This window comes from Gobius niger, assembly GCF_951799975.1.
Source record: "Gobius niger genome assembly, chromosome: 12".
Taxonomy (NCBI): domain Eukaryota; kingdom Metazoa; phylum Chordata; class Actinopteri; order Gobiiformes; family Gobiidae; genus Gobius; species Gobius niger.
The window spans coordinates 6,633,936-6,659,272 of NC_136863.1; the positions used below are offsets into that span (position 1 = coordinate 6,633,936).

General features: G+C 40.4%; 1 protein-coding gene across 1 annotated transcript in view; it reads left to right on the forward strand.

Annotated features, from left to right (window-relative positions):
- The window catches only part of plxnb2b (plexin b2b), a 307,007-nt gene that overhangs the window by 203,704 nt on the left and 77,966 nt on the right, over positions 1–25,337 (forward strand). The window contains exons 20-24 of the mRNA XM_079567075.1: positions 6,605–6,802; positions 9,060–9,239; positions 14,348–14,484; positions 21,283–21,383; positions 23,242–23,471. Of these exons, the coding sequence (XP_079423201.1) occupies positions 6,605–6,802; positions 9,060–9,239; positions 14,348–14,484; positions 21,283–21,383; positions 23,242–23,471 (846 nt within the window). The remainder of the gene's footprint in view (positions 1–6,604; positions 6,803–9,059; positions 9,240–14,347; positions 14,485–21,282; positions 21,384–23,241; positions 23,472–25,337) is intronic.

The following is a 25,337-nucleotide window of genomic DNA, read 5'->3' on the forward strand; positions in this document are numbered from 1 at the left end:
TCAAGGGACTATACAGAGTTTAAAATAGTTAAAACAAAGTATTTTCATCCCCTTACATGTTCCAGCCATGTCCTAATGTGTAGAATAATCCCAGACCTGTTCACCACAACTGCCTCTAAAATCCTGCACTGTCACTCAAAAAGGTGTTAATTCGGGTCCGAAGTGCTGTCATGCCCAAGCTTAATATAGAAGGTGCAGTTACAGGTAAGACCTGAGGTGGCAGTAGTGAGTAAAAAATGGCAAACTTGCATCTAGCCCCTTTAACTGTAGCAGGCTAAGACTAAAAATTGTGTAGGACAGTGGTTTCCAACCTTTTTTTATCTCGTTTACCCCTTGAGTCGTTCACATACACTCCAAGTACCCGTTACCGCCAGGATTTTCAAATATTTTTTACAAAGAGGACAACTTAAAGGGATATTTCAGGATTTTTGACATAGGGCCTCATTTCCTAGTTATCCAGAGTGTTGCTGATTTCTGGAGATATTTTTTTTGTAATTCATGCAGTTCTTATATTTGAAGAGTTACGTGGCGCTAGGCTAGTGCAAGGCTAGCGCATTTCTATGGTATCAGCTAGCCTGCATTAAAAACAGTCTGACCCGCTCCACAGCACCTGAGGCAAATCACTTATAACACCAGACTAACCATATAAATGTCTGTGTCGATAGAATAATTTTGACCATTTTGCATTTAAAATACCTTATATTTGAGCAGCATCAGCTCATGGTTGTATAAGCTACGGAGCGGCGGAGTGATCTGTTGGAAAATAGTCCCTCAAAATGCGTCAGTTATATTCCAAAATGTATTCTATCAACACAGACATTTATATGGTTAGTCTGGCGTTATAAGTGATTTGCCTCAGATGCACTGTGGAGCGGGTAAGACTGCTTTTAATGCAGGCTAGCTGATGCTGATACACTAGCCTAGCGCCACGTAGCTCTTCAAATATAAGAACTGCATGAATTACAAAAAAAAATATCTCCAGAAATCAGCAACACTCTGGATAACTAGGAAATGAGGCCCTATGTCAAAATCCTGAAATAGCCCTTTAACCCCATTGAGAGAATTTGGGATGTGTTGGAGAAGATTTGGCGTAGTGATCACACTCTCCCATCATCAATACAAGATCTTGGTGAAACACTGGACACACTGGATCTTGCATACAGGCTTATTGAAACAATGCCACAGCTGCAAACACTTTCCCAAACTCATCCACTGACTCATCTCCGGAGTGTGCGTCATTGAGATTTAACATGAAGGAAGTATCATGTTTCTCTTTCAAATGTAGTGGAGCAAAAGTACCGGGATCTCAACAAAAAATGTCCAGATCCTCAAAAACTCACCAGCTACAACAGAAATGTAACTTTCTCAACACAAGTATTAATTTAATCCAAAAAAGAGTTCGCTGAGTGTTTACTTTGGCTCAAATGAAAGTAGTCCACAGTTTACCCTCTGGTGTATGAGAAGTTTTGCGTTTTAAGCACTAGAACTAATAGGAAAATTAGGGTTGCAGAGATTAAGTGTTCGCCTGTATTTATTTACCTCTTAATTCGGTGCCAAAGCAGGTCCCTTTAGTGGCGCGCTGGGACAGGGGGAGCTTTCTCCGGCAGCTGGCACGGCGCTCGAGAAGCAGATGTTAAATGTTATCTCAAAAAGCGCGCCTGGTCAACATCTTAAGCTTCTCCACGTTTATTTAAAGCCCGTCCACTCAAGTGAGCCCGAGCAATTGTGGGTAATTGTGGCCACATGCTTGCACAGGCCTATGGGGAGGGGGATTAAAATGCCAATCATCCTATATACAGGTGCACGGGGCTAAGTGACGGGGTGGAAAAGTTAGATGCACTTGACTTTACTTTAGTGTAATAGTGTGGCTATAGGAAACACATGGTAGCTGAGTGAGTGTAATAACCAGAGGTGGGAGCAAGTCACTAAATGCAAGTCTCGAGTCAAGTCCAAGTCTTGACGGTCCAAGTCCCAAGCAAGTCCAAGTCAATCGGTCACGGGCTCAAGTCAAGTCAAGTCATAGCTTTTGTCAAGTCAAGTCAAGTCTTGCTTTAGCCGGCAAGCAGGGGCGGACTGGCCATATGTCCATTCTGGAAGAGCACAGAAGGGCCACTGGCTCTAGGGCCACCGGTCCGGCCTTAACCGAGCTTTACCCAAATCTAAAAGCTAAAACGAAAACCATCAAAATAGCGACAAAAAAGAGGATGAAAACAAAACAAAAATGTTCCGGAAAAGCAACAAAAAAAGTGGCAAAAAATGTGATGAAAAGTCAACAAAAACACGACAACAAAGCAACAAAAAGGCCACAAAAAAACGTGACAGAACCAAAACAAAAAAATGATAGAAAAAATCTGACAAAAGTGACAAAAACACAACAAAAAGCCACAAAAAGTAATGATGAAACAACAAAACTATGACAAAAAATGTGGCGACTTGACAAAAAGTTGCAATCACTTCTTTCTATGAGGCGTTACATTGTTGCTCTCCAGCCGAGAAGCTTTTAGATTTGGGTAAAGCCGAACTGGAGAAAATGCGCTCCGTTAAGGCGGGTGGTAAGTGCACATTTACGCTAATTTGGGCCAGGCTGGTCAGAGTCCAGGGCTGTTTTTCCGTCCCAGTCCGCCCCTGCCGGCAAGTCACCTCAAGTGCTTTCTCAAGATATAGCGATTTTGAAAGTTTAGGCTAAAATCAAACTTTTTTAAAATCTCATGGATTTGGATTTAAAGTCTAATTAATATTTAATCGCCAAAAAATTCAAACTATATATATTTTAAATGCTCCAGTCAATGTACAAAATTACTGGGACAGCATTTTAAGGAAGGGGCCGACTTAAAAAAAAATAAACAGAGTCTTTTAAACATGAGCTGCTTTTCCTTGTAGCATGAAATATAAATCTAAAATAATATTTTTTATTTTTGTTAGTTTCTGGTAGTTTTTCTGTCAGTGGTTCCCCTGTAATGCCCCAGCCCCTGTATACTCGGATTTGCCCCTGCTCAAAAAATATTCCGCGTAGCCTTCAGTCCTGCTGTCACTGGGCTGTGTGCGGATGCAGGAAATAGCCACTAAATGCTGTAAACTTTGTGTTAATGCCTTAAAACATCGAAAAGCCCCAAGATTTCTGTTGATTAATCCAGTAAACATAGATGTGCCGCTTTTACGAAATGAATCCTGATCTTTCGACAGTTTCACTCAAATAAAAACAAACTATAGTCCAAGTTAAGTCTCGAGTCACAAACGGCAAGTCCCAAGTCAAGTCAAGTCTTTTTGGAGCTCGAGTCAAGTCATTTGACTCGAGTCTCCCACCTCTGGTAATTGTGGTGATTTTGCAATATAGAAGTCACCACCTGCATCTGGGGCTCCAGCAGTGTGTGTGTGAGAATGAGGTCAGCAATATACTGAATGACCAGATTATTCTCTCAGGGTATTTTTCTTCCAAGATGGCAGTGCTGAAATTTATTGGGCTCGAATAGGAGTTGTGTTCAAGGATTGGCCGCCACTGAGTCCAGACCTTGACCTCAGTGAGTGCGTTTACATGCGCTCGAGTACTCCGGTTATTCGACATATTCTGCTAATGGCAGTTTTCGGAATGTGGTGTTTATGTGCAACTGAGAAATCAGGAAACTCAAACCGACCTTTTCAACAGTTTTTACATAAATCCACATTACTTTCCATCCAGCCGGGGAATCCAGGTTTCTCATTACCAGGTTTCTATAATCTGGAAACTGCGTGTACATGATCAAAGACGAAACTGGAATTTAAAAACTCCCGTGCATGTAAACACACTTCTTTGGGATGTGCTGGTTGAAGCTTTGCACAATGGTCCGACTCCCCCATCATCAGTTTAAGATCTCGGTGAAAAACAAATGCACTACGTGTGACGTTGCAGAGGCTTGTCGAAACAATGCCACAGTAAATGAGTGTCATCATCAAAGCTAAAGGCCAAATTAAGCAGATCAAAGTTATATAATCTGAATGTAACACCCAACTCCGCTGAACAGAGACGTAAGACAACTGACTTTTAACATCTGAGCTTCCTGATCGGACCAAATGAATCGAAAGGGGGGGGGGGGGGGGATAACACTTACATAACACGTGAGACGGTACATAACGTAAATAAATAGTTAAATAAGTCTGTAGAAAAGGAATAGTAACTGAATCATAGCAAAGGAAAGTGGTGCCAAATTAGCAAATAACCCATAAAAGCTAAAGCTAACTCAAGTGGCAGCTGTTTGGCTCCAGGCTCCTCACTATGTAACAGGAATACTAACCCTCCTAAAACATCTTCTCCAGTTTTAATCGAATCTAAAATCCTTTCGAGTGGAGAGTTCACAGCCTGTAGGCCTCATTTGAAAGCTAAGACCTGCAAAACTCAGATCTAAGCTCCATTCTTGTTTTTGTCGTCATGTTTTAGTCCTTTTTGCTGCATTTTCATCTTTTAGCCATGTTTTCATACCAATTTTTCCACATGTTTGTCCCCGTTTTTATCAAATTTTCATTGCTTTTTGTCACAAGCCACGAAAAATGTGACCAAAACATGTCAAAAAGCAACAAAAACGTGATGAAAACACAACCAAGAAGGACGAAAACGTGACAATCCTTATGAGGAAGAGGCTTAGATCGGTTTTGTAGGCCTTAGCTTTCAAATGAGGCGTTATACTGTGGCCTATAGGCTGTAAAATCCAGTCAAGAAGCCGAACTGGAGAAAATGCACTAGGTTAAAGTGGAGGGGTAAGGGTGACCTTTTGGGGGGGCAGGGTGTGGATATGTTAAAGAAATAATCCACCATTGGCCCAAAGTAGCTGCCATTGTTGCTACTCAATATCAATGTGAATAGTCCGTTTTTCCTAGGGTGTACAGGGTGAATCGTTGCATAATACTTATTTTAAAACACCGTTTCTGATCATTTCTGCTTTGTAAAAATCCAAACCCTCGCCTATTCAAAGTTCTGAAAAACACCATTCAATCCGGCTTCCACAAAGTGACAGCATTAGCAGCGCGTTGAGCCGATCAGCGCCGCATAAACAAAGGCAGAGGTGGCGCGGCTGAATGTGGAGTTGTGATTCATTCTCTCCAATAGAAAATCTCTTTTGTGACGCACACTTTAACTGTCCCCGTTGTAGCGGGGCCCGGGCTCAATCCTGCCCCGAACTCCTCTCGCACAAATCAAAAACACACATTTATGGGCTCCCTCAACGCCTACACTTCACTTTGTGCCCGTAATCCTGTCCCATATTTTTATAAACAGCCGGTCTTCCCTTTTCTGAAATGACAGTCTGCTACGTCGCCAAGCTCGGGAAAAGTTCAGGCGTTATGTAACATGTAGATATAAAAGAAAAAGTGCATGAATAAGCAAGTATTGTGTTATCCAAATAAAGTATGTTTTGATAGCTGTCAGTGCATGTTAAGTTAAAAAAAAAGTTATATTTGATCAATAATCTGACAGGAATGAAGCCTATTCTTTCCATTTCCATTAGAACTTTGATCTTAAAACAACAAATGCAAAAGTTAAACACTATAATGAAACAGTGGCTGCATTTACATGGCCAGAAAAATCAGATAACTGGAGTAATCAGATAACCCAATAATCAGATCTGATGTGTTTATATTCACTTCCAAAACTTCGGGTTTTACATGAGCCAGAGCGGTTTGGGTTCTCCCCGACCCTCCCTTCAATCACCTGCAGAACCAAGTTGAGATGATTGAAAATGACTTGCCTCCATATTTGGACTTGGACTTCCCAGTGGAGACGGCACAGGTTTAGAAACACAAAGGTCCAGGTTTCAAACATAGTCAGCTGTGCGTTATCTTCCATTGCTGTAGTGATCTCAGCAAAGTTAAATACAAATAGCACAAACTGTGCTTTAACTTTTAATAAAGATGTAAAGGAGGAGCTGTCGAGACAATTTTGTAAATATTTCAAACTGGTACTCGATCCCACAACTCTGAGGATGGAGCAATATTCTGCTCGAACCATTTGACCATTAACTTTTACAAAAAGTTTCAGATTTACTTTTCTTTTCTCTTTTTTTTTTTAACTTTTTTTTTAATCTTGTGACATTAGTTTGGCTTTTTGCTTTAATTCCTGGTTAGTTTATATATGTGTGTGTGAAAGACCTGAAATAAATCAGATTACATCTTTATCAGATAATATCAATATTAATATCAATAATCTGAGAACTCCAGAAATCAGATTATGATCAGATTTTTGGTTTCCATGTAAACACAGCCACTGCTACTAGAACAAAATTACAACTTTTATGACTAAAACCTGACTTTTTCTATGCATTGCATCTTCAGGTATTGCAGTAACAATGATTTAATTACATGTTAATGCAGCCCTGACAGCAACACAACATGAAGACGTTTGAACAGAGGCAAATGAAATTCCGTAACAAGTTCAACCAGACAATTTGCAGCTATGCATTGAATCTAGAGTTGAAATCTCACAGTGTATAGTAAGCTGAACGTATGTTACCATGTTTCCAGGTTCCAGTCTAATGATCTATTGTGTCATTTCTGAGTTTATCTCCATCTTATAAAAAACGTCGTAGCTTAAACATGTGCTGAAGTTCATTTCCACCTTTATGTGTGCTTCTGTCTTCAGTCCTACCACGAGAAGAACGACTCTGTGCTCCAGTTCCTGTCTCCGTCCGTGAACGCCTCGTCGGGACAGCAGTTCAAGACCTTCCTTCAGCTCGACAACTGGGTCCGAGAGCTCAAGCCCTTCGAGTACCACCCGGACCCCACCTTCATCAACATCACCAAGAAGTTCATCACCGAGGCCAGCATCATCATCGTGGAGGTAGGAGAGACGGGGGCTTTGTGTTCATTTCCAACTTGGTTTTACCCATGTTGACCCATTGTGACATTCCAGGAATTCTCAAAAAAGTATTTGCTGGTTTTCTGGCAGCGTATGTCAAAAAACCAAACATGGTTTCCACAGGGATTTAAAGCAGTACTAAGTAACTTGTTTAGCTTGATAAATCCTTTCCGTAGTGCCCCTGGGGGTAATACAAGTGTTGATGGGATGATTAGGGCGTCTTTCATCTCTCTCTGGCCAGAAAACCACAATTGCAACTTCGCTGCCACCAGGTCAGAGTCAACAATACACACCAACAGGCTAACGTTCAAAGCTAACTGAGTGTTTACTCTCACGGATAATTAATGAGTAAAAAAACGCAACCTGCACCTGCAGTGGCGCTTATGGCCTCTAGGGGCATGAGTTACTTACTTTAGTAAGCATTCAAAGTCATTAAATGAACTGTGCCAAAATCAAGGCCTTAAATGTCATTAAAGAGCCTTAAATTGGATTCAAACCTGTGTTAAATCTAAATTTATTGGTAAATTACAAGTACAAGTTCATTGAAAATACCCAAGTTCTGATCTCGAACAGTGTTTGACTTAGCTTTTTAGGCTTATTACAAGCTTCAACAATCATGTGTAAGGACAATGCTATTTAATCCAATTCTTTTTCCTCTGTTTTTTTAAATGTGCCGATATTTTCATTTGTGGCATTAAAATATAGTGTTTGGGCATTAACCCAAGTTCAGTTCTACTCAAATCTGAAAGCTTTTTCGACTGGAGCTCACAGCCAATAATGTAACTCCTCATTAGAGTGACTGCTACTTTTTTGTTGTATTTTCTGTTTTTCTTTGACACGTTTTGGTCTGTTTTTTTGTTGCATTTTCATAACTTTTTCATCACTTTTTGGTTGCATTTCCGTCACTTTTTTGTCACTTTTTTGTCACTTTTTGGTTACTTTTTTGTCACTTTATTATCACTTTTTTGTTACTTTTTTGTCACTTTTTTGTCACTTTTTTGTCACTTTTTTGTCACTTTTTCATCACTTTTTTGTTACTTTTTTGTCACTTTTTTGTCACTTTTTTGTCGCTTTTTTGTCACTTTTTCATCACTTTTTAGTTTTTTGTTACTTTTTCACCACTTTTTAGTTTTTTGTTACTTTTTCACCACTTTTTTGTTGCTTTTTTGTTACTTTTTCATCACTTTTTTGTCACTTTTTTGTTTCTTTTTCACCACTTTTTTGTTGCTTTTTTGTCACTTTTTTGTCACTTTTTTGTTTCTTTTTCACCACTTTTTGTTGCTTTTTTGTTCCATCATTCTTACTGAAATTGACGGAAAACTTGTTATTCTGCACCACAACCGGTACGAGTGCAAGATACTAAATGAATAAACTGAACCCCCTCTTTGCCCGCACATCCACATGTAACACGAGGTCACTGAATAATTAACCTCACGCAAGTTTGACCAAAAAAAAAAAAACTATTTCCAATTCAAATGAAAGTAAATAAATTCCTTAGTCTTAGCTCACAGTGAATGAGAATTGCTGACTCGTCTAAGCCCCGAGCACATGTCGACTTGAGCGGCTTATTACCGAGTGCGGGGGGAAAAACAAAGAATATGCAAATAGCGCTGGATTTAATATATTGGCTTATGACTGGGTCAATGGGCTGGAACCAGGCATTCGAATTGGCCCCTATTTACTTGACAAAACAAAGTCTCTATATGAATAAATATCCACGCCACTAAATCACGGCACAGTGCGACAAATGCCTGAGTAATTGGCATCGGAATTAGGTTTGTGAGCTTTGTGGTTTTTTGTTATATGTGCTTAGACTTGGGAAAACAAGGAAATTACATACTAAGAAAATGACTTAAATGTAGTAATTTGCTGTTCAGTTGGAGCTTTTTCCTTTACGTCAAAATGCATTAAGTATTGTTCTTTTACTGTAATGTATATCCCAATTGTAGGTTTGACTGGAGCGGTGCCAGAAGAGAGGAAAGTGCTTCGACTCTTATTCCCACGTCTTTAATTACTTTAGTTTCCCATTGAGAAAACATTAGCAAAAAAGCTCTTTAGCGCATTACTCTAAGCTTTTACTCGGAAATCATTTGCGGTAATTGTTTTCACATCTTGTCATTTCTCATTGGTGTCACACTGGGGTAAGACTGCGTGGCTTCAGGCAGGTTTGGATCGTGGTTTCGTCCTAGCTTTGGATAAAATTCTTCCCCCGTCTTGTTCTTCTTCTTCTTCTTCTCAGGGGCGCGGGTTTTCCCGGGCGATGACGGCCAAGGAGGCCCAGGCGTTTGTGGGGGACGTCCCGTGTCAGGTGAACACGCTCCAGGATGACAAGCTCTTCCTGGACCCGCCCTCCACCGCGCCCCGCTCACGATCCAGGCGCCACAGGCGGGACACCAGACCGGAGCTGCTCGATCTGCTGGTGAGGAGGACATGTGTGCAGTGTAATTGGAAAAAATCACATTGTATACAGATACATTAGTAGTAGTTTGATTCCTGGGTAGGTTAGGACCTTTCTGTGTGGAGTGTGTTCTCTATAGGTTCCTCTCTGATAAAGAGATCCTGGCTGTGGCAGTAGAGGTGGGCAGTATATTGACATTGAACATATGCAAATGTACAATATCGATATTGCTTATAAGTAGCGTTTATCTCCAATGTCAAGAAATGTTGGACAAAACGTGAGGAAAAAAAATGCGGGAAAAAAAACAAGATTTTGGGAGGTACTAGACCTCAACCATAGACTGTATAAATAATAGACGTCTCCTGCTCTCTCCTCCTATTTTGCCACAATGACTACGCTCGAGGGGGAAATCATGGCAGGTTTACAGACCCCTCCTCCCCAGCTCTGACGAAGCATGTCCCTAAAAAGGGCATAAAGGTGGGATCTTCACTGTAGACTGCGCCCTTGCATGGCGTGTAGTTCGCGAAGCCCGAATGCTAACAGTTACTCATTAGTAGGAGATTTCGAATTTTTTTCTTACGAAAACCAGCCTGGTCTCTTTAATTGTAACTAACCCTGCGTTATCACAGGAGGAATATCTAGCTCTAGGTAGATCCCAAAAAATTGGGACCAGGCTTTAAAGTTGTTTTTAACGTGGCTAAAGTCCAATGCTTTCCAATGGGGGACTAGTGGCAATATGGAGGTACTACAGCAATGGCGGCGCAATGCCGGGCCCTAGTGTCATTGTCAAAAAGCAGAGCAGCCAGCGCCCATTGACCTCAACAGTCCCATCCCCTTTCAGCCACGTGCCTGAGCCTGGACGGAAAAAAATTCAAATATTAAGAGTTTAAAAGCATGATGCTTGCAAATCAGCTATGTGCTAACTACCGACTATTGTGCAGATAATCCACAAGAACATCAACCTGTCCAGGGACTGCCGGTGGATATTAGCATTTTTGCTATTACCTGGCACATGACATCTCTTTTTTTTTTTAGACTAATGTTTTTTGTGCATTGGCCCTGATCAAATAAAATTCAAAATTCAAATAAAGAAAGCCGTCTGTCGTCTTCAGAGTGTAGAACGTTTCGCCTCTCATCCTTTCAACTCAGCCCACGGACTAGATATGGGTGGAGTTTGGGTTCTGGGGTAGAGTTTTATAACTACGAAGATGTATTCCTACAGGTGAGAGTATATTGATGAAAGAAAGAAATAACCTTTATAGCCTGTCAGACGTTTCGGGGTACTACAGCAATGGCGGCCTCTTGTGTCGTCGTCAAAAAGCAGAGCAGCCAGCGGCCATTGTTTTGAACGAGCCTGTGAGAAGTTCACATTTTACTGAGTTGTCTACATGTTCATTATTTAACAAGATGAAAGCTCCGACCGCTGTTTCCTTTGGTGGCAGGATTCACATGTTTGTAACACGCTGCAGTCCTTTATCAAAGCCTAAGTTACTTCATGTGACTGTACAATAAGACTGTGAAGTAACATGTGCAATAACCCCCCTTGCAAACCACGTGCAATAATCTAAGTATCAGCTGCACTTTATTCCCTGTACCAGCATCACTTATTGACATCCTGCACTAGGACTGTAACATTACACCCTGATATTCTACTTTTATTTTTATTTATTATTATTCCCCTATTGTTTCTGCCCTTAAGATTTTTGCTTTACTTATTGTACATAAGACACCTGGTTTTTAAACTATTTAACTGTTTGCACATTTCCTGTCTGTTTTTGCACACTCTGAGTGATCTTCTTGAATGCCGACTGTAACAAGTGAATTTCTCCATTGTGAGATCAATAAAGGATTATCTTATCTTAACTTATCTTATGTGTGGGGGGAATCGTGCGTGTAAAAAAAACAGGAAAGGAAGGACAGCTCTGATCTTGTTGTCCAGCCGGAAATCACATGAGGGCTCTGTGCAATATAGCCCATTGTATAACCTTTCAGTTTATAACATTTTGAGCATTTTGGAATCTGCCCGTGCCATCAGGGAAAAACAAATCCCTCGATGGAATTACCTGGTCATTCAGGATGTTCAGGTCGTCAGCTCATCTCATTCTTTGGGCTCATTGTGTTGCTGAAATCTAGACCTGACCACCTGCAGCAACTCCAGATCAGAGCAGTTAATTAAATCCCATTGGCATTGTTAAAGTTTTCCTACAGTCATCACACTCATTGACCATCCGAAAAAACTTGAATAAAATTTGTAGTCGGTACAATTGCCTCCGTGCCATTTTAACTCCTATCTGGACGCCTCCTTTTGTAATTAGCCTTGCCGTGTGACACCGCCGCGCACCTTGAGACTGTCCCACGGTCAGTCGTCAAGATAAAAAAATAAATAAAAAAAAAGGGCAGACACAGAAACACAGACTGAACTAATTGGAGAAGTGCACGCTCCGATAGTTTAAACCCTCCGGCTGCCGCTCCCCGGACTATCCACCGGCCGTAATTATTTTTAATCATCGCCTATTTATTAGTGAGGCTCTCCGGGGCTGTACAATATGTTGCAAGTTTATTGTTATTTATTATACAGTATTATGCCGAGTTCATGAAGCTAAATGTACTTGGGGAAAGGTCATGTTTTTTTTTTTACTTGACTCCTCAGCTGTGTTTTGTTTGCCTTGATAAACTCTCTTTTATATTACGTTTATGGATGTTGGACGGGCACAGTTGCGCTCGAACAAAAAGCCTTGCCTTTTTTTTTTTTTACCTGCAGACAGCGCTTTTATGAGAAGTGTCACATTCCTGTATTTGTCGATTTAATGGCGCTCTCAAACTCTCCAGTCGCCCGGGTCTCGGACAAACTGTGGCCAATTATGCAGATTCTCCCCCTGCCTCCGCTCCTCTCCCACCGCTCTGTAAATGAGAGGACGGAGGTTCTCAAAGCGCGGCGCAGGGACCAGAGGTGGCACACGGGGTTCTGCTGGTGCCGTCCGGTTTACAGATCTCGATTGTGCTGATTGCGAAAAGAGTGAAAGTAAAGTGTTCAGCCAAGTGCTTTTCAGACCTGACTTTTTCAACATGGGAATAAATGGGAATTAACATAATGTCTCTGTGAGCTACTGGTGAACCTTTGTTTAGACTGCCTCTCTGTATGTTTTGCTCGTGTTTTCGAGGCTGCCAGACGCCGCCCAAGGACTGTTCCTGCCTAAACTGACGGAGTGTAGTCTGTCTTGGTGATTGGTACTTTGAGATATTCATAACGATTGGTCTGACCTAAAGTGTCTTGTGTGTTTAGGTATAAATACTCAGACCTTGTAATAGTTAGTCGGTTGCAGGCCTGCCATGCTCTGTGTTCTCCATGTGCACATGTAAAATTAATGAGCGGGCTTTAACTGTCTTTATTTTACTTTACAATAGTTAGTCTAAAGTTAATTAGAAATGCCGGTTGCTTCTGTGCAGACAGATATAAACTGAAACATAAACATTTGATTTGATAGTTATACACTGAAATATCTATCACAGCAGGAATTAAAAAGTCTCGGAGAAATGAACTTCGCCGTGTCTGGCACCAGGGTAGAAGAAGAGCTTTTGGAAATGGAACAAACTCATTCCATCTAACACACTGTATATTCATCATTGTAATAATAATGCACAATAACCGTGTAGTATTACAACATTACAATATTATATTGTTTTCAAAGTCGAGAATTTAGGTCTGTTGCAGCTATGTCGACACAAGCCCCGCCCACTCCTCGTACAGTCACGATCAGAGTCATGACCTGAGTTAAAGACTGGTCAGTTTAACCAATCACAGTGTGATTAAACTAAATCATTGTATAAAACTTTGTCCCACCGCTTATTAGAAAGAGGATTAAGCAGAATGTTTGACCTTTATTTGTTTGACCTTTGCAGGTTTAGGAAAAGTTTTGATTTGTTTTGACCTGACGATATGGAGCCTCACACTTATTGTACGCGTCAGGGGTGTGACATCACTCAAATGTATGTTTAATGGTTCAAAAACATGATTAATGGGTAGCTAGTAGTTCAGTCATTGTTTTTTCAATTTAAAAAATGCAAACATTTCATATGTAATATAATTTTTTTTAAGCGTTTTTACAGTTTTTGATTTTTTCAAAATTCTCGAGTTAAAGATCCCATTGAAAGTTTCTGTACTATTTCTAGAAATTTAGCGGGAATTTTCTGCCCCTTTGCATCTCTAGACATGGTTCAGTTCGAGGGATTTGGTCTTTGTATGGTCCTTGATGGTCCTTGCTAAGGCCTTATAGTCTTGGAGAGTAGCCGAAATACTTTGAAAACACCACTTTAAAATATTTTTAAAGAAAATAATACACTGCCGACCAAATAAGATATTCACATAAAAAGGTCCCAAGCTTTAATATAACTGATGGGTGATTCAGCCAGCGCTCCTGTAAAATTAATTTCAGCTTCAATTCCTTTTCACAAGTCAACGTGAAGCTTTTATTGCTTTCATATTGACTCACACTGGTTAAAAATAACCTAATGTTTTGCTCAAATAAGATTACTGTTTTTTTTCAAAATAGAGTACTGTGTGATGAAACTCCTAAGTGCACATGTACTTAAGAACCTCTTTTTAGAGAGTTTGTTACTGAATGGTAGGAAAGAATAGAGAGAAGGGGAGGCAGGGGAGGAGGTGCATAATTGCCCTCAGTTGGTCTGAGGCGACCCTGGAAACTGGAGAGTTTGAGAGCAACCATTAAATCCACAAGTACATGAGCATATACTTGAGTAAATGTAAGTGAGCACTATCCACCCACCTCTTTTTAGTTAATATGTATTCTTGGTTTGGTGCTGGTTTGTTCAAGTTTAATCCCTTTTCTTTTGCCAAGTGTTAACCATTTGTCCCAGTCCAGCTCATGGTTAGTCCTGCTTTAGTCCTGGTTAAGTCGTAGTCTTTGCTTTAGTGCTGTTATTATTCCCATTGCCGCATAACAGTCCAACAAAATGCCACTTTAAGAGCCAGATATTTTCTGCGATGGCACTTGTCACGAAACTCCAAGTTCGAGCGCCTCTGATTGACAGCTCTCTGTTTTTCCAGGTAATAGAAATGCATAGAGATTTCACACTTATAATACTGTATGATATTCTCTTGTTTGTTGCAGATCAAGTTTGGGAACGGCGAGTGGGTGGTGGGATCAGTGCAGTACGAGCAGAAGGATCACTTGGCCCTCTATATTATCATCCCAGCTGTCATTGTGCCTATGCTGATCATCATCGCCATCTCGGTCTACTGCTACAGGTGAGTCCCGCTGCAGACCGAGTTTATTCAGTTTAAGTCCTGGTAGAGACCTGGTTTGGTCCTGGTATTGAGAGATTTGAGGATTTGAGATTGGATTTGAGTTTCTACTGATGAGAGAAAAAGTCAATTCTTCCTTGTAAAGGAGACGTTACATGTCAAGGTTTCGAAAAACATACAGCAAAGATCACAGGATTATTTTTATAGTAAATATCCTCGGCTACTTGACATAGGCTATTGGTTACACTAATAAAGACGCCTGTTATATCACTTATTCTGTATTTCAGAAACTAAAATACATACAAATATTATTTTAGTTCTTGTTTGGGTGATACGAACATCAGCAAACTGCTCCGAACTGCTGTATTTTGTGCATCAGTGTAAAATCTAAAGCCTCTTCACTGAGATTAAGTTGGGGAAAGTTATCTTTGGTTGACTACCTGAATACCAGTATCAGATCAGTCCATTTCCTTGGTTTTGTCTTGTTTGTGAAGGCTCTCATTTGTCCAGGAATTCATCGTAGTGAAGCTTAAATCATCGACTGGGTTTGGTTGAGTCGAGGACGTTTTGTTTCTATTCTCAGAAGCTTCTTCTTAGCTCTTGAGGTCATAACGTTTTGCGTCTATTATTCTTCAGTGTCACATTCTGACCACAGATGGACTAATTTCCATCCGTTGTCCCACACTCAATCTCATTCATCCTGGCCTGTTGTACATCGAACCCAGGACGTTCTAGCGGCGAAGTACAAGCCCTAACCTCTGCGCTATACCGTGCTGCGAAACATAACAGCTCAACCAAACCCAGTCCAGTCGGCGATTTAAGCTTCACCACAAGGGTTTTGTCCTGATGTACAGGCCTAGTTTACTCCTGGTATAGTCCTGTTTTAATCGTTGGTTCGTTTTGAGTTAGTTCTAGTTCAAGGCAGTCCCGATTTAAAGCAGTACTAAGTAGCTTGTTTACCTTAATAAATCCTCTCCGTAGTCCCTCTGGGGGTAATACAAGTGTTAATGGGATGTTTGGGGGGTCTTTCATCTCCACCTGGTGTCTCTGGCCAGAAAACCATGCTGGCAACTTTGCCTGCACCGGGTCGGAGGCCCCAAAACACACAGGCTTACAGGCAAAGCTAACTGAGGGCTAGCGCTACTTAAACAGTATTTACAGCCAAGTTTTAGTGAAAAAAAATGATCTCCATTGTGTCATTGGATGTGCACTATCCCTCTCTCCCTTTTTCTTTTCTGTCAGCGTAGTATTTACTCTCACGAATGAGTATAAAACCGTAACATGCTACGACACCTGCAGTGGCGCTCATGGCTTCTAGGGGCATGAGTTGCTTAGTACTGCTTTAATCCTTATACAGATCTAGTTTATTTACCTTTTTTAGCCCTTAAATGGCCCTTGTTTTAGTTCTGTGTTTTGTTCTGGTGTTGAACAATTTTGTATTGTGGTTCAGTTCTGGTTTAGTCATCATTTATCGTTGAGACCTGATTTATTTCTGGTTTGGTCGGAATTATGATCCCAGCGGTGACTGTTTCCACCCTTATTATCGTCACACAGTATCTGTCTGCCGTCAGGGCCACAGTAATAATTGTAGTTTATAGTTTATATCTACAAATGGCTAAATTAAATGAGCTCCATAATAGTCTAGTTTTCTCCCCTCCGGCCTTTTTGCAAGTCACAGCCACATCTTTGTAAACTGCCTTAAAACAGAGAGCCAATTAAAAATATGCACTGGCGAACCACTCACTTTGCACTTATTACATTTGCAGTTTATGACTTAGCACTGAATTGTTGAAACGGGAAGTTGTAATCCGCTTTATACACTACTACAAGGCATGTGCAAATCCAATCATCTTTAAACTAAAAAGATATCCATATTTCACCATGAAAGGTGTGAAATGTGCTTTAAAAGTTACCCTTGTGACAAACTTGGATGTTGGAAATAAAAAGTCAAGCATGATTTTCATTGTTTTGTAAAGAAAAAACAATCTGGCATATGGCCTTTAAGTAAAAACCTTTAAAAAGTCACAGTCAGTATACATACAAAAAGTACCCTGTTACCTGATTAACAGGGTAAAAGTTGTTTTCTATCCTAATAATGAATGTTTTACTCCCAGTCTGATAAAATGGTGTTATTCAGAGCAGTGGTTCTCAAGTAGTATGGCTCCGGGACCCACCACAACCCTCAGATGACGAGCCCAAATAATCATATAAAACTTTGTATTTTCCCCATAAGTTTTATTGAACAAGCAGTAGATGTGCCTTTACGAGCAGCTGGGAGTCCTGCTGGGACATAATTTCAGCCTGGGAGGTTTTTTTTATTCAAACCGGCCCACGTATCTCCAGACTTAGCTCACCTCGTAGAGCATCAGCTTTGAAAACTTAAAGGGACTATACAAAGTTTAATAATGTTAAAACTAAGTATTTTCCTCCCCCTACATGTTCAAGCAATGTCCTAATGTGTAGAATGAGCCCAGACCTATTCACCACAACTGCCTCTACAATCCTGCACTGTCATTTAAAAAAAGTTTTTAATTCGGGTCCAAAGTGCCGTCATGCACGAGCTTAATATAGACCCTGCAGTTACGCGTAAGACCTGAGGTGGCAGTAGTGAGCATAAAATGACCAACTTGCATCCAGTCTCTTTAAGGTTGTTGGTAAAATTGTCTGCAAATTATGCAAATGAAGAATATACTATTTATAAACTTTTTTATACATTGGTCAGTACTGCATTTGATTCATTCTTTTTTTCCTCACCTTCCCTTTTTTCCATCATTTGTTTACTCGCGCAGACACTTCTGTTTTACCCCCACCAAATTAAACTAGCTTTGGGCCTGTAGTACCACTGAGAGAGACCATTATCAATAGTTTTTTTTTTCTTTCTGGGGTCCCAAAAGAACTGCGGCTCACCGAGAAACGTCCCCACTCTGCCGATTACCCAGCACGGACCTGTTTAAAGGGGCTAGATGCAAGTTGGCCATTTTACACTCACTACTGCCACCTCAGGTCATACTTGTAACTGCACCTTCTATATTAAGCTCGTCCATGACGGCAATTCGGACCCGAAGTAACCAGTTTTTGAGTGACAGTGCAGGATTTTAGAGATAGTTGTGGTGAATAGGTCTGGGTTCATACTACACCTTAGGACAGTGTTTCCCAACCAGGGGTACGGGGACCACTGGGGGTACTCAAGGACCTAGTAGGGGGTACTTGAAACTATTTCAGATTGGAAGAAGGGGGAAATTGAACATAATTTTTAAAGGAAAAGCTATATTTTTCAGTAAAATGTGTTGCCTTGGGAGAATTTTAGGTTTATTTTGACTGCAACATTGTCCTTTTTCTTACAAATACCATTTCTAAGTAATTACTTTCTAAATAAACTGCAACACCCCTGAGGTATAGGGGGTACACGGACGACCATTGAAAGGCCCAAGGGGTCCACAAGACAATAAAGGTTGGGAACCACTGCCTTAGGACATGGCTGGAACATGTAGGGGGAGGAAAATACTTAATTTTAACATTTTTAAACTCTGTATAGTCCCTTTAAGACTGAAATTATGATAAAAAAAAACAACCCAATAACATTCATTTCAGTTCTATCTTAATTTCTGCACTAATCATTATAAGATGGTGGTCTTTCAAAGTAATACCAAAGAGCTACAAAAAACCAAACAGTCCAAACTGACCGCTTAGTGTTTTTCTTGGAAATACGGTAACAGGGCTACAAATCGCGTTATCCATTGTGTTTGAAATTACTTAAAGTGAAGCACGGCCTATTTCTTTATCAATAGCCACAAACCTTTAGGTGAACCCGCTTTTCTCGCCGCACTTTTCCAGATTTCCGTTCCTTAGTTGAGAAAGCCTCATTGATATGGATTGCTGCAGGGGCGGCTCAATACGCGCCTCAGCTCTTTAGCTCTGAATAATGTTCCCACAGATCACAGATAGACGGCTGTGTGGGAAAACAAATTGGTTTTGTTCAACTAATAAATAAATATCAGATTGGAATTAGCGCTGGTAGGTTGCAGGTTCAGTGCTGGGGGTTCACACAATTTTTTAATGTGTTTGGTTCTTTCGAATTCCATTTCTTATTAAAAATAGATGGGTTGAAGACAAATTGGGTAGGAATTGTGCGGTTGTCTCGAAGAAAAGGAAATATTTTATTCAAGCTCATATTTGAAAATGGGAAAGGGCAGTCCTGTGCAGTCATGTATACCGATGTCACCAATTTGGACCAGAACAAATTGGCTTTTTCACATGGCAAAAATCCTTTCTCTTCACATTGCTTTGGCTCGGTCTATGTCTCAGTGAGAGAGTAATGTGGAGTCGAACAACTCCGTATTAGTACTAGTTCTGATGTAATGACTGCATTTATTCTAAATTCTGAAGCAGCACATCATCATTATCCTTCTCTAGAGGTGAGTAGAGCGGCCAAAAAAATGTACTCAAGTAAGAATAACATTTGAAATGAGTAGAAGCAAAGAGCTGTGACTTCAATAATGACTCAAGTAAGAGTAAAGTGATGCAATAGAACAGACAACCCTGAAAACTGTGAGATGTGCTTATAAATTCATCCCTGTGAAGAACTGGGACGTTAGAAAGAGGTGTTAGGGAAGGCAGGTTTAGTTGCAGAGGCACGAGTGGTAATTCAAAGTGCTTCAGAGTTACATAAAATTATAAGAAAGCTCATACCATGGTCTGGGTGAATACTCCATTCTGATTGGCTGGTGGGTGCTAACAGGCGTGCATTATAACTGTCTAATGCACTAAGGCTCCCCGTTGTTTAATCCTTACAGATCAAATCAAAAAAATCAATCCATAAAACATTAATAACTTAATTGCATTTAAAGCAAAGAGTGCAGATAAAATACTTTCAGTTGTCAGATGCACATTTGAACATTGTCAGAGCTGAGGCCTTTCTCACATCTTCATGAAGACTGTTCCAGATTTTAGCTTCATGACACTGAAACGCAGCCTCACCGTGTTTAGTCCTGACTCTGGGGACAAGCAGAGTTCACATGGATCTAACATATCAGAGCTGTACTTTGTTGATTGACCATGAAGAGCTGTTTTAAAGTCTTTTCTTTGAGTGACAGGAAGCCGGTGCAGAGACCAGAGCGCTGGACTAATATGGTTGTATTTCCTGGTTCTTGTCAGGACTCGAGCAGCAGCGTTCTGGATGTGTCGCACTTTACCACTGATCTTAGCAATGTTTTCAAATGGCAAAAAGCTGCTGATGTTATTGCTTTGATGCTTTGATTGGACTGTTTAAGGCAGGGGTCCTCAGACTTTTTTCTCTGGGGGCCACATTATTGTTTCTGACTGTGATGGGGGGCCGGACCGGGTTGGCTATAACATAGAATTGCATGACCCAGAGCAAAATGCCTCTTTGTGAAGTAGAGATTACTCGCCTGCACAGTCGTCCCCACGACTATATCCACAAGATCAACACTTGATTCAGGAACATATCTGTTTCAATGTAGTGGTTTGCAAAAATAGTAATTAAATCTTTACACTTTGTTTTAATTTCCATATATTTTTATTTTTAAATAAAACATAATTATGTAATGTGACCAAAGTAATAACTTCTTACACTTGTATTGTGCTTTACAAGCCTGTGTCACAAGTTTCTCATAGTACTGTAGTCATTATTCATTCTCTCCACTCTCTGTGGTGGCAAGCTTCATTTACCATGTGGCTATAATGTGTTTATATTCTGATCTCTTATGTCAGTGCCCTCTGCTGGACACCTGTGGAATTATTTTTTATTTATTCAAATTGCCCCCTAGTGGCTGGAATGAGTAAACTGGTTATTTAGTTAAATATCCTAACTCCGAACAGGAATGGGCTAGAGACTTACTTTTTTTTTTTTTTGACATACTCAGGGATTTGTGCTCTACAAGTGGGGGCCAGATTAAATCATCTCGCCAAATCCGGCGAGTTTGAGGACCCCTGGTTTAAGGTCACGTCTGAGTAGTGCGGGGTACTTCAGTACTTAAACGATACTTCGATTAGGTAACACTTTATTTTACACTACCCTTGATACATTGTATTTGCCAAATTTAGTACAATGTAATGGCCTTTGTAGCAATGTGTAATAACTAGTACCTAAGGGTCAGATACACATTGGAATAATGTGTATTAGTACTTTGCAGGTACATAAGACATAAGACAGACATAAGATCCTAACATAACCTTAAGCCCTAACCCTAAAGATCTTATGTCTTATTACATTATGTGCCTGCAAAGTACTAATGCACATTATTCCATTGTGTATGTACTACATAGATACAGGTTATTACAGATAGTTACAAAGCAGATTACATTGCACTAAATTTTGTTTCAGTACAATGTATCAAGGGTATTGTAAAATCAAGTGCTACCTTTGTTTACAATACCGTACGATAAGATACTTTTTCGATACCTCTATGAAAATATTTGTCATCCAGAGCCAGAATTTTAATAATAAAAGACTATTTATTTTACTTTTTCATCTTTTTTATCATTTATTTCAATTGAAACAACCAAGTAACTTACCCCCCACCTGAAGCGAACGCATTTTCTCGAGTTTGGCTTTACTAAAAGGTTCTGGATTGGAGAGCGATGTAGAGCAGTGTAATGTCTCATTTGAAAGCTAAGGCCCACAAAACTGATCGTCACCTTTTTTGTGTGTGTTGTCACCCCGTTCATGTCACATTTCCATTCAAACTTTACTCTCTCCCGCTTTTACTGTCAACAAATCTGCCACTGGACCTTCTCAAACGTATTCACTCTGATTGAACGTTTTCACGTCTTGTGTCGCAGGAGGAAGAGCCAGCAGGCCGAGCGGGAATACGAGAAAGTCAAGCACCAGCTGGAGAATCTGGAGGAGAGCGTCCGCGATCGCTGCAAAAAGGAATTCACAGGTAAGCGTCGAGCACAGACGAACGCCAAACACCCTCCGCGGAGCCATGTTTCCCCGTAACATCAGCTAATCAAGAGCTTTATGGCCTCGGTTACGTTTGTGAGACGCGTCGCGAGGCCTTGAGCTAAATAAATCCGCCTCTTAACGTCACGCGATCATCATTACGCGCTCGTTTCGGCTGTAGCTCTAATAGACAACAATCTCTCACGGAACGCAATGATATTTAAAGCAATTGACTCGCTCCTTTCCGCCTCCCGTGATATGGAGATGGAGACGGATGAGCGCGGCAAATGGCAAAGTGCTACTTATTTAACAGGAATGCTATTTCTGCTTGCATGCTGCTCGACAATCGGGTGCGACAGTGCATTCGACGTGAAAATGAACAGCTGTCTGGCAGTGCGTCAACTTGAAGATTGTTGAGATGTTTCTGCGGCGCGGTGGCGCAGCGGTTAGCTCTCACGGCTCACGTCAAGGAGGTCCCAGGTTTTGCCTTTCTGTGTAGTTCGTAATAGAGGCCGACCAATATGGGTTTCTGTAAGGCCGATGCCTATATTTTGGGATTTTAATTGGCCAATGCCGATATGCACGGCCGATATTTGTGGCCGATTTTTTTTTCACATTTCTTGTCTATAATCCTATATGAGGCTTCTAAACTGTAAAATGTGTTGAACTGTGACATATTTGGGGCATAAGGCTGATTTATTAAAAACATTCCTGTCCTGGTTTTCTCTGAGTGAAAAAGTGAATGGTCCTCCTTTCTCCAGTGTAACGTACAGTCTTAATTTTTTCTTGCAAAAGAGATGTCACCATTTATGAAATATATCAATTGATAAAATAATGTAAAAACATTAAACAAGGATCACTGGACTATTCTACACTATTTCCTTGGGGAAATGACAGGCTTTAGGTTGCACTAATATTAACAACTTACATAAAGTTATGTGATTATAATATGTTAGGCCAGTTATTTCATAAAATAAATGTATGTATTTCTTTACGTGATCCAATCATAGTATCTGTCCCAGTGTTGCTTAGTAGCTAGATGTTAGCATTAGCATCCTGCTGCTAGCTTTAGCACACTGATGCTAACCGCAGCATTTTGCGCTGTGATCAAAAATACAATTGCGTGGCCATATTCACTGAGGTTTAGTCGGTGAAACTTGTTTAACAGGCTTTTTTTCCCCAGCTTTTTTTTAGCTTATATTAAAGCTCTGACTGAGCTCTTTCCAGAGCAAAACACAGGAAGTCTCTATCTCTTTCGGTTACGAAGATGTCGGCGTTTATCAGCATTCGGTCGGCCGATAGCCGAAAAATTCCCAAATATCAGCCAGGCGATATATTGGCCTCTAGTTCATAGTCGAGAAATGTTCAAGTTGTCATCAGTACTGGGTTGGGACGTTTTGCAAAAACGAAGACTGAAATTGATAATGGCCTAAAAATCACCAAACTACTATTTTTGTCACCCTTTTGTCACTTTTTTCTCGTGTTTTCGCCTCTATTTTGTTATTACCCTGATTACATTACCGAGCCCTTCTTCTGGGACCACGATGCCCCTGAAAGATACAATTTGAAATCTCTGTGGGACTTTCTTGGTTAAATACTCAAAAGAGAGATAATTAAAAGGTATACACTTTGGCAACCAACCTGTTGCCTTTTCCAATTACCTCTCCAAAGTATTTGTTTTCTTCAGCATGAGCTTAATGAATCTAAATTTGACCACTGTGCCACAACAAACCAATTAAAGAATGCATTTTTCCTTGTGCACTTTAAACACTCTCTGCAAACATTTCGGTTACAAACATTAGTGTCACTGTAAAGTGCACAGTCATGATGTTTTCACGTTTGTGTGTCTCCTGCAGATTTGATGATCGAGATGGAGGATCACACCAATGACATGAGCGAGGGCCGCATCCCGTTACTGGATTATAAGACCTACACGGACCGAGTGTTCTTCCTGCCTTCGAAGGACGGGGCCAACGACGTCATGATCACGGGGAAACTGGACATCCCTGAAGCGCGCCGGGCCACTGTCACTCAGGCGCTCAACCAGTTCTCCAACCTGCTCAACTCCAAGACCTTCCTCATCAATGTAAATACAACCAATTTTTTTACTCATTAATTGTCCGTGAGAGTAAATACTACACTGACAGAAAAGACAAAGGGAGAGAGGCATATTGTACATCTAATTGCACAATGGAGATCATTTTTTTCACTGAAACTCGGCTGTAAATACTGTTTAAGTGGTGCTAGCCTGCAGTTAGCTTTACCCATTAGCCTGCTAGCTTCTTCTTCGTGATCCCATTAGTGTGTATTGGTGCTCTGACCCGGAGGCAGCGAAGTTGCAATTTTGGTTTTCTGGCCAGAGACACCGGGGGAGATGAAAGACCCCCCAATCATTCCATTAACACTTGTATTGTAACAAAAAGGATTTATTATTGTAAACAAGTTACTTTGTTCTTCTTTAAGCCATTTTCAAGTCTCAATCATTTAACCACTTTCCATCTTATACATATTAGAATCGTTGGTGCAGTTGGTACGGTCATTGCACCCTCTACGAATTCAAAATTTGGATTTAAATTTATTTAGACGTTTTCTGCCGGACTATGACTATATTTATCACACACCAATAATGTTAAGCTGAAATAAGGTCCATATGGAATTTTTCACAGCAAATTGTTCAGTAGAAGCGAAAAACTGCACTTTTCGCTAACATTGGCATATGTAGCATGAAGCTAGCTTTAGCTTCCTGGTTAGCATTGTCCGTTTTTTAAAGTATTCATGGGCTGTCGGGCCACTTTGCTCCTCCCCATGTCTCTGTATCTTTATTTAGTAGAAAGATATATAGATACAGACGTCATCTCATAGAAGGGGGCGTGGCTTCGCCGAGGGGGAAAATAGAATCTTTAGAGAAACACAATTTTTCACCTTTTTTAGCCATTTTCTGGTGGAATATGAACTCATTTATCACACATAAATAAAGTCAGGTGTAAATCGGGCCCATATGGATATTTTCTCAAAGCACATTGTTCAGTAGAAGTGAAAAAATGGCAGTTGTAGCTCGCGCTAGCTAACCTTTTGCATTAGCCCGGTGCTAACATGAAGCATCAAGTTAGCATTCTCTGTTTTTTATGTATTTATGGGCTGTTGAACCACTTTGCTCCTCTCCATGTCTTTGTTTCTTTATTTAGTAGAAAACTATATTCATAATTCAGCATTTGTTAAAGTAGTTTTTGAATAATTAGAGAAAGTTTAGATTTTTCTCCAAATTGTTTTCCCCCTTAACTGTTTTCAAACATGACCATATATGGGCGATTCCAGAGCATTAGCATTTGGTGTATCAGTTTTCCTTCTTTGTTTCACCCCGTCCTCTGGCTGGCTGGAAATAAACCTGAACATACAGTATGACAGTGTGAGTTTGCATGTTTGTAGTGCTAAAGGGGTAGTGATTGACTCTGACACACCTATTAAAACGTCAAAGTAATCACTGAAATAAACAAGACTTCTCGTGGAGCAATGGCTGAAATCAACAAAGGGAAAATAATCTAAAGAGACTCCCAGGCTTCAATAAATCCGTCTGCATTTTTATATTCTGGGTCAGTGAAATGTCCGACTGTAATTACTCAGTCTGTGCGCCATCATTCGCTTTTGTTCACATTTCAAAAACGTTTAGTCCTTCGTTAGAGAAATATCCTGTTAATTAGAGCTGAAACCTCGGCTGTGAACTGTGAGGGCAGAAACGAGGGCGTCGTCTAATCCGCCGTCTTAATCAAAGGAAACGTTTATTTGATTTTTTTTTTTTCATGTTGGTATAAGGTCGGATCGGGTCAATCTAAATCTGACTTTTAGTTACATTTTGAGCTTAAACTAGAGGCTTTCAAGCTAGTGTGGCCTATAGATTGTTTTCATTGACATCTCCAGAAGGTCAGCGAATGGGACGGCATACTGTAAATGAAAT